Source organism: Rutidosis leptorrhynchoides, chromosome 2 (assembly GCF_046630445.1).
Source record: "Rutidosis leptorrhynchoides isolate AG116_Rl617_1_P2 chromosome 2, CSIRO_AGI_Rlap_v1, whole genome shotgun sequence".
NCBI lineage: Eukaryota > Viridiplantae > Streptophyta > Magnoliopsida > Asterales > Asteraceae > Rutidosis > Rutidosis leptorrhynchoides.
In genome coordinates this window covers 188,498,056-188,511,595 of record NC_092334.1, presented here as the reverse complement: position 1 = coordinate 188,511,595, position 13,540 = coordinate 188,498,056, and the positions used below count along the sequence as shown (strand labels likewise).

The 13,540-nt window shown below is 34.2% G+C and overlaps 1 protein-coding gene and 1 long non-coding RNA gene across 6 annotated transcripts; one reads left to right on the top strand and one right to left on the bottom strand.

Moving 5' to 3' along the window:
* Positions 1 to 856: 856 nt before the first annotated feature.
* Positions 857 to 1,924, bottom strand: LOC139888480 (uncharacterized). Its single transcript, XM_071871487.1, has one exon. The coding sequence runs from the start codon at positions 1,922 to 1,924 to the stop codon at positions 857 to 859; it is 1,068 nt and encodes a 355-aa protein (XP_071727588.1).
* Positions 1,925 to 6,670: 4,746 nt separating this feature from the next.
* LOC139891606 (uncharacterized) lies at positions 6,671 to 12,046 on the top strand. Of its 5 annotated transcripts, none has more exons than XR_011773722.1 (12): positions 6,671 to 6,828; positions 7,270 to 7,341; positions 7,450 to 7,698; positions 7,789 to 7,839; positions 7,943 to 8,135; positions 8,755 to 8,823; positions 9,269 to 9,335; positions 9,997 to 10,052; positions 10,608 to 10,797; positions 11,051 to 11,146; positions 11,449 to 11,529; positions 11,599 to 12,046. It is a non-coding gene; the product is annotated as an uncharacterized lncRNA (long non-coding RNA). The 5 variants fall into 5 exon arrangements; XR_011773724.1 differs by having other exon boundaries at positions 7,450 to 7,839; positions 11,599 to 11,759; positions 11,829 to 12,046; XR_011773720.1 differs by having other exon boundaries at positions 7,450 to 7,839.
* Positions 12,047 to 13,540: the final 1,494 nt, after the last annotated feature.

Below are 13,540 nucleotides of genomic sequence, written 5' to 3'. Positions count from 1 at the left end.
CAAAAATCCACTTACACCATTTGGCACCGAAACCCATACTAACCATAACCTCCATGAGAAAATCCCAATTTAAACTATCAAAAGGCTTTTTGAAATCAACCTTAAAAATAATGGCTTTCCTTTTATTTGCTTTAAAGAAATCAATGGATTCGTTTGCCACGAGAACCCCATCAAGAATATATCTCTCCTTTAAAAACGCACTTTGCTCCGAACCCACAAGCCTAGGCATCACCTTCTTGAGCCTATTCGAAAGTATTTTTGCAACAATTTTATAGAAACTGCCAATTAGACTTATGAGGTGGTAGTCCCCAAGTGTGATGGGATCACACTTTTTAGGGATTAGCGTAACAAAAGAGGCATTGCATCCCTTTGAGAATTCACCATTCTCCCAGAACCAAGTAATCGCATCAATTACATCGATCTTGATAACTTCCCAAAATTTCTTAAAAAATCTCATGTTAAAACCGTCCGAACCCGGGGCTTTACCACTACCACAATCATTGATAGCTTCGACAATTTCCGCTTCCCCTATAGGTGATTCAAGCTGAATGGCCTCCTCGGATGACAAGGACGGATAAACTAAGTCAACAAGACTAGGTCTAGGCCCAGATCTTTCTTCGAATAGAGTCTTAAAATGGTTGAAAGCCGCTTCTTTGATGTCCATGGGATTTTCATTCCACACTCCATTAATCAATAAACCTCTAATGTTGCACTTGTTGTAACCCCTTTTGATCAATGAATGAAAATACTTAGTGTTCTCATCACCTCCTAGTATCCACCGAACCCGTGCCTTTTGCTTCAACATGTTGGTTTTAGCCTTCTCCCTTTGGAACCATTCTTTTCTAGTGTTTAACCATTATTCTCTTTCCATATCGCTTATTTGTCCCAATTCAGTCCTAAGTTCAAGAGCGTTGGCCAATGATTTAAACATCTCTATTTCCTCATCTAGGTTACCAAACTTTTGTGAGCTTGCCGCTTTTAAAGCAAATTTGACCTTTTTTAACTTATTCCTTAACCGACTGTCCAAACGAGCACCACCACCTCCCGGATCAGACCACACCTCCTTGATGCAACTCTCCGCATTATCCAAATCTAACCATTCATCAAAAACTTTGATTGGTTTCGGCCCAAAATTTCTCTCATCATCCTTTAAAACAATAGGACAGTGATCCGATTTCCCACGATCAAGCGCAACCACCGACACACACGACCACATATTGTGAAAAGAATCATTAATAAGGAATCTATCCAACTTACTGAACTTAAGTCCATCATCACTTACTCTAGTGAAGGTCCTACCACCCATCGCAATATCAATCAACTTGGACATATCTATGAACTCATTGAATTTCTTCGCCCTGCTATCGATGTAGTTACAGTTGAATCTTTCACTAGCATTTCGCACCTCATTGAAATCCCCACATACCACCCATGGTTGATCATTTTTTTTTAAAATTAAGTTGAGAAGGAAATCCCACAGCCTCTGCTTATTATTATCATCGTGGGGCCCATACACGTTTATGATGTTCGATTCCATTCCCGAGTTCTTCCATTTTCCTCGTACCCCAATGCAGAAATCTGAAACAAAAGAGTCAGTAACATCAAAGTAATCTACATCCCATACGACTAATTGACCCCTCGATTTTCCAACCATCGCCTTCTGAATGAAATTACAATTACTAAAGCCACAAGCCCCACGAACCCAATTAAGATCAACGGAGTGTAGTTTTGTTTCTTGTAGTAACACGATATTTGGTTTTTCAACACGACATAAACTTTTGAACCAACCGATTTTACTATCAACCCCAACCCCAAAACCCCTTATATTAAGTGAAAGCAATTTCCTGGTAACAAAACTAAAAGCACGAAAATGAACAAACAGCACCAAGACAGTGAACATTAATGGTTGGATTTCTCCACCCATTTCAGCCCAAGCTGATGACCAAAATCCTTTAATCCATCATTAGAGATAGAAAACGAAGAAGAAGAACCTGAGTTTGTAGTCGAAACTTGTCTGATTTTGTTTGAGTGATTTGGTTTGGATTTTGCCTCACCCTCCACTGACTTAGTCGATTTTGATGGCACTTTTCCTTCCTGTTCTCTCCTAGTAACCGAATTGAATTTCAAGATACGTGATGAAGCTTTTCAATTCGTTAACCGTGGTCTTGAGCTTTCTGCTTTTCTTGAAGTTTTGGATTGTTTCCTTTTATTTGCTCTTGGCGTTTTATCTTTCTTAAACTGCTCAGTAGAAGAAACATGATTGGCTAAACCCTCTTCTGTATTACTCGAATTATGTAGAACTTGATCAGGATTAGGAGGGATCAGAATCTTATTTTCAATCCCTTTCGTCTCATCAGATTCCTCAATAACTTCATTATTGTTTGCTGGGCTTGGTAATGGACTGTTTGAAGGAGATGACAGATTATCCAGGTTAAGTGGTCAATCACGAATTGGGCTAAACTGATTATCACACTCATGGGCTTTATCAGGCCCAATGTCATTTTCCTTATCCATTTAGCCCTCCACCATTCCATCCCTAGTTGCCTCGACATATGTATCAGACTCACAGAAGCCGTTGCAATTTTTTGGGGAACACTCAACCAAATTAACTTGCACGTTATCCAACCATACCTTGCAATTATTACCAGATTGCACGTTTGGATCCCCATGCTATTGTCTTGGAAATTGACACCCATATTCAAATAGCCCGACTCTTCATCTTTCTCCTGATGATTAGCCTCCGTTTTGAATTCACCGGAATGTTTCACCGGAGAGCATTCTTCATCCTCTTGAATAGGCACGTTTTCGAAAAAAGGAAATTCCTCTTCCGACATGAACGTGTCATCCACGTATTCGTCATCAGAACTATTGTTGTCGTCCTCATCAATTTCACGTAATCCCCCATCACAGGGGATCTCGGACTCCAATTGAATGGGACGATTAACAGACTCTTTAACCGAAGCATATATAAAAACTAAGTTATCAATGATGAGTGCAGCTGAACCATTGATATGATCCATATCGCCTTTGTGGATTAGAACATGACCTGTTAAAAGATTTTGATTGCCTGTTGTGATGTTTCAATTTTCCATCTCTATCACCCGTCCCCACTTGGCTGCAATAGATCCAAATACCTGTTCATTCCAGTAAGTTACAGGGACCCCTTTAATTTCGATCCAAGCAAGTCTGCCTGCCGAGGGCCAATAATTTAGGTCGAGACGTTTCACATTGTTGCACCACTTGTGTATAGGGTGCTCAGCCGTCTGCAAGATGATATCGACTATCTCTGTCGAGTTGCAGATCAGTAGGATCTCCAAACCTCCCACGTATTTAATCACTACATCTACCAAACCTGCTGCTTTGCAAAGTGAACCAATTTGGTTAAGTAGATCAATATTCTTGAGATCAGCCACGATACTTTTGCCCAGATAATCAAGGTTACAATCGCTTTTGGCAATCATTACTTCCCTGACATCACCTTCTTTTTCTTCATCTACGGACCCCTTTGTCTTCCTGTTCTTATCAAGCTTGACTCTAAGATCCTCTTTGTCCTTGTTGATTGTAAACCTTAGATCTAAAGGCTGTTTTCTCGTGACATCGTTAAACTTTCTACCATCCATGAACGAGTTAGTGTTGACCCTCCTGAATTCATTAGCCTGCTTGAACCCCTTCAAATTCCCAGCCACCTTATCTTGCCTTCTTTCATTAGCTAGGAAAACCCTAATTGGATTTCCATTGAACTTGATGGTTTCAAGTCTGTTTAGCATTCGTTTAACATTGACCACGTCACCAAATCGTGCAAATGCAAACCTCTGGCCATTTCGCAACCTTTTGTCCACCATGTAGATGTCTTTGAGATTGCCGTAGTGCTTGAAAGTTCTCCAAAGGTTCTCCATATTCCAATCATCCGGATAATTAAAAAACATGAAGGACGTCCACTGGTTTTTGATTAGTCTTGGAAAGTCGCTTTGAAGTCTCCCATTGTAGAACCTGTGACTCGAATCGAACTCCCTGTGAAACCTTGTGTGCATCGGACTCTCTCTCCTCACTATCTCTCTCCTCATTTTCTCTCTCACACTCCTACCGTTGATACGTGTTTTTTTACAAAGAGACAAGGAATAAGAATTTGATTTTTTTAGCTGCAAAAGTTTTATAAATAACCAACCCTTTAATGTGTAAGTTAATTAACTTGTTATGTTATATCTCAATATGCGAAAAAGCTTGTCCATTTAAACATAATTTGTGGCTGGGTGTACCTGACTTGTTTTGACACATACATGAAACGACCATTTGACCCTGAACACAATGTTTTTTTTTTCATATCTAACATCCATTGCTCATACAACATCAAACACAACCATTTTCACTATCAATATGTTGCTCGTGTTAGAACACGATTAATGAATAAATTGTCATAAACTACCTAATTGATTCCGAACCCATTGTGACCCATAAGTAAACAAACATATTCCATATAACCAAAATGGTTAATATCATCTCATTAGATTGAAACATATAGAAACTAGTTCGTTATGGCCACTGTCTCTAACACGTCATCTACAAAAACAAAATTTAAAACCTAACACCAACATAAAACATTAAAAATACAATACCTTCAATAGTCCAAATGTTAGACATAACACCACAATTAGTAATAGCGTTTATCAAGCAGATAAAAAGGGGGCTCTTCTTTGCTGATTGCTCCACCTGATTAAAAAATAATGAATTAATCTTTCATCGTCATTAAACTAAGTACAAAACTCCCAATCGGAAGGAGCAATCTATTGAAAGGAAATGATTTAATAACAAAAGAGATATAAGAACAACTTAAGTATGTTAAAGGTAAATATTCATATTCATATCGATTAACTTAAAAACATAAAGCATATTAAAAGTCAAATTTAAATAGATAATATGTCAAACCTAAATAGAAATATGCCGAACTTAAAAACACGAATGATAAACAGAAATCATCGATATTGAAATAGAAAGCTCAAAACCAAATAGAAAGTAACGTATGTACCTTATGGAAAGGGGAAGAGTTAATCGAATGGTTGTGTTAGGAGTTGGTTTTCCAAGAATTCTTTTTTCCTTCAATTTGATGCATAGGTTGTACGCATTTGCAGATGAACCTTGAATGAACCTTTCTCTCTGACACCCATCACAATCTCGGGAATCTGAGGTGGAGTTTTTGTCAGCAAGAGCCTAAACTCTCACGAGTTATTGGTGATTATACTTTGGTACTCTCTTCTTGCGGGCTGTTTTAAACTTTTAGCCCATCAACATTAGCTCATTCACATGATAATACAACAACAGTAAACATTAAAAATGGGGTGATGATATTTCCAAACATGCTTTTGATAAATCCACACACATTTGTTATTACTTTCCAGTTATACCCTCTAATAATTTGAATTGAAAAATTTATATAACACATCATTAAGGGTAGTTTAGTGAATTTGTGTGGATCCATCAAAAACAAGTTTGGAAATATCAATTCCCTTAAAAATGACAGATAAATTAAATAAATATGAAAAAATCATAATTAGAATCTACCCTCGAATCATTTGATAGTACATGATGGGCAGCTCTTTGCAGATGTACAAAAAAAACTTAATCTATTTTGAGATTCATTAACCGATTCAATAACTGAACCTGATAGTAATCTAAATAAGAAACATACATACAAGCCAAAATCTAGTAATCCAATTAATATGAGCGACAATGGAATCAAGAAAATTTAAGAAAAAAATCAAATTAGAAATATGAATCATCGAAGATGAATATTAATCAAACAAAACACTTTTATCCACAGAAGAAACTGATAGCCTAATTTCAAATATGAGATCGTAAAAGGATTGTTTTGTTCCAAACAAACACTGATAGGTACAGTACCTTTTCTTAAACTCCGATGATGAATGGAAAATTACAGTTATCGGGTTAAAGAAGCTGGGTAAATGAAGAGTATTTACCTAAGAACACTAACGCTTTAACCAATATGGAAAGGATATAAATAATGAACGCCTGTCAAAATTACACTATCGAATAGGCTATAAAACCAAACAATTATTGTGATAAACATATATTGTACAGGTATACTGATAGAGAAACCTTTGAAAAGGCTATAAAACCTGATCGATCAAAGAGACGAAGGTATACTGATTGAGGAACCTTTGTTGAGATGAAACCGCTTGAGAGAGAATATGCGTCTCTCTAGTGATTGAAAAAAGGGTTAACATTTGAATCGAGTAAAAAAAAAATGGGAAACGATTCTGAAATTAATGTGATTGAAAAAATTGACAATTATCAGAACCGTAAAAGATGAGAGTAATTTAATTAATTTTAATGGTTAATTCAATTTCAATTACTATACTATTATTAAATGCAGTAAACTGATTTCCGATTTCCATGCAACTTTTTAATATTTAAAGTAATCCTTCTATCTATCTATCTATCTATCTATCTATACATCTATTCTATCTATACATTATAATAAAGTGTTAATTTAGATATCATTATTTTCAACTAGTAATCTCAGCCATTAGATTAAAGAAAAGACAATCACTAACCCTATGTCTAAACCATTGATCTAATTAATTAACTTTTATGCCCTAATTACCCTTAAAATAATGGACGCGGGGTTTAAACACACACACCGAAATTAGGTCGCTGCACACAAACACAAGGCCGTGATCTAGCGGAGCTCCATTCCTTCTACATGCATCTTCTCCCAAAATCAATCAAAAAAATAAGTATCTATCGGGGTTAGCGGGTAGATTGCATTGATTAATCGTTTCTGTATCATCATCGTTAATCTCAGAATCCAAGGTTATTTTTTCTAATATGATTTTGTTGTTAGATGGTTCAATTAATCATGAATTCATGTGTATAACAAACACGAATAGAGTTTTCGTTGTTCAGCGACATATTTAAATTGTATTAATTCATCTGCAATTAGGGTTGTATGTTTAAGGTTGTACAATTAGAGATGTATGTTTACAGTTGTAATTTAGGGTTGTATGTTCAGCGACCTCTTTGTTCAGCGAAATCTTTAAATTGTATTAATTTATCTACAATTAGAGTTTTCTTTGTAATTTTGGACATTTTTTGTGTTCATCAAAACTAATTCATATGTATTGTATTGTTGGCAGTTTAATCATTAGCTTTGATTGTATTGTTGCTTGTCATTGAATTTTTATTTACAGGAAGTATTGCTGCCTGTTTAACCATATAGACTGATTTTTCATATGTTGACAAAATACATTGTAGAATACCATGACTTCGTACGCAAGACCACATTCATGTGTGTACGTGATTGATGATAACGCCCTTGAACTACTGGTAATTCCTTTTTACAGTTTTAATTGCTGAATGTATTATTTGAAAAATGTCCACTCAACTTTGTACTTATGTCATTGATGATTAATCGTGTTTTGTATTTATTTATAGCCACTGCCAATTGATTTTGTCGCTACTCAGATTCGTAAATCTACCAAAAAAAAAAAAAAAACAAATATACATCAACACTGGCAGTGGAAGAAACAAGGTAACAATCAACAAAACAGGTGAGATGGCAGTCATAGGCAAAGGTTAGTCGACGATCAGGGAAGAACTTAACTTTGGTGCTGGTCATGTTATCTGGTTGACTGCAATAGAAAAAACAAACTGGGATTTAGCTGTTAATGGACCTGATATGTGGTATGTGCCATACCAACTTTTTCAATTATACCATACATGAGACAACCCTACTCTGTTTCAGGTTAAACTGTTGAAACATGCCCCATACAGGCGTTACTCTTATTCGTTAAGCTTATCACGGAGACTGATCTTCAACTACTGGTATGCTCATGTCTCTGCCATCGCACTTTTTAGTGCCCATGTTTCCGTAGTTATCATTAATTAATAATCAGTTTAAATTATAATATATGTTTTGTAAATGCAGAAATTGCCAACCAACTGGGTTCGGACTACTTATCTGTCTGAAACTCCAAAATCTTCAGCTTTCATAAATGCAATCGGAGGGTATAGACAGAATGTAGACCTTGAATGGGGAAATGGTAGTGACTTATTTATTATGGCTGGATGGCAACATGTTGTAGCAAAATTGTTGGTTGTAGCAATAAGCGACTTACGAGGTTTGTATTTCTAAATCTGCGTTTTGATTTATCACTGACATCGTTTATATTGTATGCATAATTAGGGTTTTAAAATTCAAAATTCTTGCAATGAAAAATCCTTTTACAGGAAGTTGTTTGGTGCATAAGTGACAAAACGGGTGGGTCAGGGTCGAAATGCGTCTTTTTGGTACATGTTGAAACAAGTTGTGTCGTTTCAGGCTGGATTTTACCAAAACACTTTTAGCCTGTTTTCAGTTTCAAGAAAATGGAAAAGAATAGCGATACCACAACTATGAAAGAAGTATTATTTACTATTTTTTTTCGGCGAAACTAACGAATACTCATTATATCCCTACTATACATTATAATAAAGTCAAAAAATAGATATATTAAAATTTTTCCTCTAATCTCAACCATTGGATCAAAGAAATTACCATCACCTACCCCTTCCCTAAACTATTGGATATAATTATAACTCAATAAGTACCCTCTAAACATATCTCTTCCGAAAATACCCCTAAAATAACTATCGGCGCGGGCTAGCTTCTCATACCGGGATACAGAACAATTTGCGACTTTGAATAGAATCATCACCTCCAATTCTTCGAAAATCGCCTCATACAAAGGAGTTCTACAGGAATGCATCACAAGATAAAATCAATCGCAACAAACTATCCTTCAATCTCAACATAAACTCAATTCACGGGTTAGTTTTTTATTACTTGTCGTTTCAATTTTAGGGTTTTACTATTCTTATGCCTCATACTTTTAGGGTTAGTTTTTCTTTGTGCAAGTAATCGATTAATGCAAGCTTTTCTTTCAATTTTAGGGTTTTACTATTCTGAGGTATAAGAACTTTCAAACACTTTTCAGCATTAATGCTCGAGGTTTTTTTTTTTTTTTTTTTTTTTTTTTTTTTTTTTTTTTTTTTTTCCGAACAGAGAAACACATAATGTGTGTTGTATCACACAAACTTCATTAGGTATTTTTTTTACAATGTTAACTTTTTTTTAACACTAAACTTATGGTTAGAGATTTTTAAGCTTTTAGTACACTTACACATCTTTTTTATTTAATCCTGTTTTTTCCCACCACTAAGTCACTAACATATGCATTGTATTTTCGAATGGTGATAAAACACATCGGTGAAGATGATGAGTAACTACACAAGGCTTCCTTCCTTTTTTCACAGCGTCGATCACACGGACAATGATATCGGTATTTATCGTTCTTTAATAATTATCAGTAAATAGAGATTTCTGAATTAGGTCTAATTGGTCATGGTCATTTAACCAGCTTCACTGCCATACAAATATCTTATTGTGACTTTGATATTGTTTTTTTTTACAGCAAACGGTGAAATATAAATGGTTTGTGACTTTGATATTGGTTTTTAAACAAGAATGGTAAATCAGTGGGTTGGATAACAGCTTGTGCAAGTTCTCATTCAAGTTATTGACTTTTTTCATGTGTTTGACATTGATATTGGGTTGTAATAGAAAATGTAAATGAGTGGGTTGGATAACGGCTGAACAGTAGGCTACAAAATGTAGTCGCTTTCATATACTTATACTACTAATTTAAAATAGAATGTACATTTAAATGAAATTCACCTGCCAATTAGTCATTTCACTATTGTCACCGTATAAGGACCTGGTATGTACGTGTAGTTTATAAGGAATTGATATTTATATGTGACAGTTACATGATTATCACTTTTGAACTCCTAAAATGTAATAAGAGATGTGTTACTTGATTATAGTAAATGTTAATAACCATATAGGTAAATTTGTTATTTTCCTACAGATGTGATTCATATGTTGAAATCTGAAAGAGACTTAACTCACTCATTTATGTTGCTCTGTATTTGTGTTTATAGGTGAAAGGCTTGAATGACTGGCGACAAAAACTAACATTGTCGAGATTCATGCTGAGGTTTGTTTTACTATGTTTTATCTGAAATATATTTCTTCATGTTTATGGACCTCACATAAATCTGCATATAAATCCATTGATTTCCTATTTTCAACATATATACGTTATGTCAGAGATGAATACAAACTAATGCCAATTCTATAATATTTTTTTAAAATTGTGTGGTATAGGGGTTTTGTGCATAAAAAGTACATAACGATAAGGATTGTTAGCATGTTTCCTTTAAATCTTCTTTATTACTTCTATTCATCTAAATTGTCTCTCGGTATGTTAGAAATATGATATAACCCGAATTTACCCTTTAATTCTAAGGTGGGTCAAAAGTGTCCCTTTATATAATCATGAACACGTCTTAAAATAAGGCTGAGCATAGGCAGGTTGGCGGTAGGGTTAATAACGTGAAGGTTAATTTGGTAAATTAGTTAATATTTAAATCTTAGTGTGTTAATTCGGTTAATGATATTTAACCAAAAAAATCAACGATTTTGTGTTCAATTTATTGCATCAATGTGGATCTAGCATTTTAATAACTTACTCAGTGTGTTTATTATGTAGGTTTATGTTGTGATCTTACATACCATGTATCCTGGATCCCGCACTTGGAGACCTGAGCAGTTTGATAGAAACTTATTCATACATGTATTTTGCGTTATAAGACGTGTCGAGATTTTGAAGGTCCAACCAAAATCTTCAAAAGATCGAAGACAAAAAAACTTGAAAAATCGACAACAAACATCATCTACAAGTAAGTGTTGCCCATATTAGTCAAGCTTTCATGATTTTGGTCATTTCAAAACCTCATTTGCTCTTACGGTTCTGTTCATATCCATTCAATTGGAATTATGTTTTGGTTTCGTGTAAGCATGGATGATAAAAACCTTAAACATGTCTTTTTCTTCAATGTGTCTATGATATTCAGTCTTATGGCTTATGAAAGGGAACATACCTATCAACTCTTCTTAACATATAATGTTTTCATTAGTTATTTGTATGTGTAGTGGCTGAAGATCTTTTCTGCCACTATTGGCTTCATGAAAACAGAAGTACGCTGATAATGGAACGATTTCTCTGTTCTTGCTTATCACTTTGAAGATGTAGGTTCACTACCCCTACTTCCGTACATAGATATAAACTCTTCTATTTATTGGAAGTATTTGATTACTTAAATTTTATTGGATTATATAAAAGGTACATGTATCACCGATACCCTCTCTGGGACAATATTGACAATAACTGTATTATTTGAAGACATCATCGTATTATCTTTTCTAGACAATAAAGTGTTAGAGCTGTTACAGTTTAAAGTTTTAGGAGTCAGAAGTGTAAGCATTTGTCAAATGAAATGTAAGGTTTGTTGTGTATTGTTTTGGTTTACATATTTTTTTACGTTGTGTAGGTAACAAAGTGAGCGGGTCAGTCACTCCGGCTAAATGTTGAAATAAGTCATTTGGGCGGGTCAAGTGTTACAATGTTTAAGGTTTGTATCATGTGTATTGCATGTAATTTTGTAATGGTTGTGCTACATTAACATTGACCGTTTTTATAGGAACATTATGGAGTCTGTTGCGAAAGGGATAGCGAATGAACTTTTCGTTCTGACATATGGAGTTCATGAGAGAATGCCTTAAAAAACGATTGCATTATTCTCGAGGATGCAGATTTAGAATTGTCTGCATCAAACATTGTCAAAGGAAGCTTTTCTTACAGGTTATAATCTATTCTGCATATCCATATATTTTTATTTCATTTATTTAATTTTTTTTGTAAACTCACAAGCGAAAACGGAGCTAAAGTTGCTACCAAGAAGATATTTTGCAATGTGACTAAGCCCGGATCCAAGTAATATTGCATGTCTGAACTCTGAAGTAAGTTTGTAATGGATTTTAATTAGTGAGTTTTTTCTTTTAAATGTCATTTGAGTTTGGATTTCTTATTCGAAAAGCCATTTGAATTTGGATTTAGATTTGGATTTAGTTTAATTTGTGTTTTAATATGACAGTGTACTGAAAAGCCATTTGAATTTGGATTTAGTTTAATTTGTGTTTTAATATGACAGTGTACTTAAAAGCGTATTCGGGTTTTAATGTGTTTTCATATTTCACATATATCATACAGCTACAACATAACTTACATACTTCAAGTTTCATTTATTTATTACTGAATTTATTTATTAAAATGCGCAGAGTTAGTGTCCACAATGCGATAGTTATTTGTGCTATACAAACAGCCTAAGATATCTTATAAAGATAATCCTTCTTTGTTGGATCGAGTGAATTGAGGCCAAAGGGTTGTAATATGCCGAAAGTGTAATTTCAATAGATCAAACATGATGAATCAGTCTATTCAATAAATTAGCTTATCATTATATTACACCTTTTAAATTGGATTAGCTTTCTTGGTTTCATTAAATCAAATTTTTATAAAGAGATATCTTAGCCGTTAAATATAGGGAGAAAGTAATGTATTACGATCGTGGCTAAACAAATAATGGATTGATAAATAAGAACGATAGATAATCAACCTTCTCGGTATGATTGTGTAGGTTAAACCTTCACGGTTTTGGAAGAACAAAACCTTCTCGGTTTGTTATTATTAAACGCATAAAACGTAATGATCAAAAACTGCTAAATGATGTTCACGATTACAAGATAAATAGTAGAAAGAAAGGATAACAACTAAAACAAAATTCAAAAATAACAAACTAGAGTTTTATCCGAACTCTTATTCTTCCTAGCTTTTCATCAGATTCACGTTTTGTTTTGCAAAGTGGCCCAAAATCAAAGTCGATTAAATACCTCTCCAAAGTCAGCGGCCCAATCCCAAGCTTCTGGCCCATTTCATCATCTGCTACTGCATTTGAAAGTCCACTGGAGCTACTCAATTATCATATTGTAAATTATCCAATGCTCAATGTTGGATCGATGGATCGAGTGACCAATTGTTAAAAACCACTTGCTTCATGAAGTCGTTAAAAATGTATTTATGTCTACAAAGAACAAACAATTTAGCATATTTAATTATTTCTAACAATTATATATGGTTTTTAATTTATGTGCTTTTGCACCTGTACATAATGGAGAAGACATGATTAGTTAATAATCATGATAGAAGATGTTGACTGTAAACTCTTGATGTAACTTTGGTCTTGCAATTGTGTTAATCCTAAATGACTACTTGAAACGATTGGTTGCATTGAGTAATCTATGGAAAAACTCATCAGAAAAATATTTAGCTACATGATAATTGCCTATTATCAAAAACTCACAATACTACTAAATATCCGACATGTTATCAATTATCTGTTTTTTAGATCGTTTGAACTTTAGTCATATCCAGTCTTTCTATATTACTTAATTAATATCTATAGTATTGTTCAACTTCATGTTTTTCGTTCATTTATATCTTGTACAAAATGTTTGTGGATTATCCATACATAATATATTCCATTCGTAATTTTTATTGTCGTAACCCGCAAATTTTGCGGGTCT

Coding starts and splice junctions, on each gene's coding strand:
- LOC139888480 (XM_071871487.1), bottom strand. CDS start 1,924: ATGGGTGGAGAAATCCAACCATTAATGTTCACTGTCTTGGTGCTGTTT.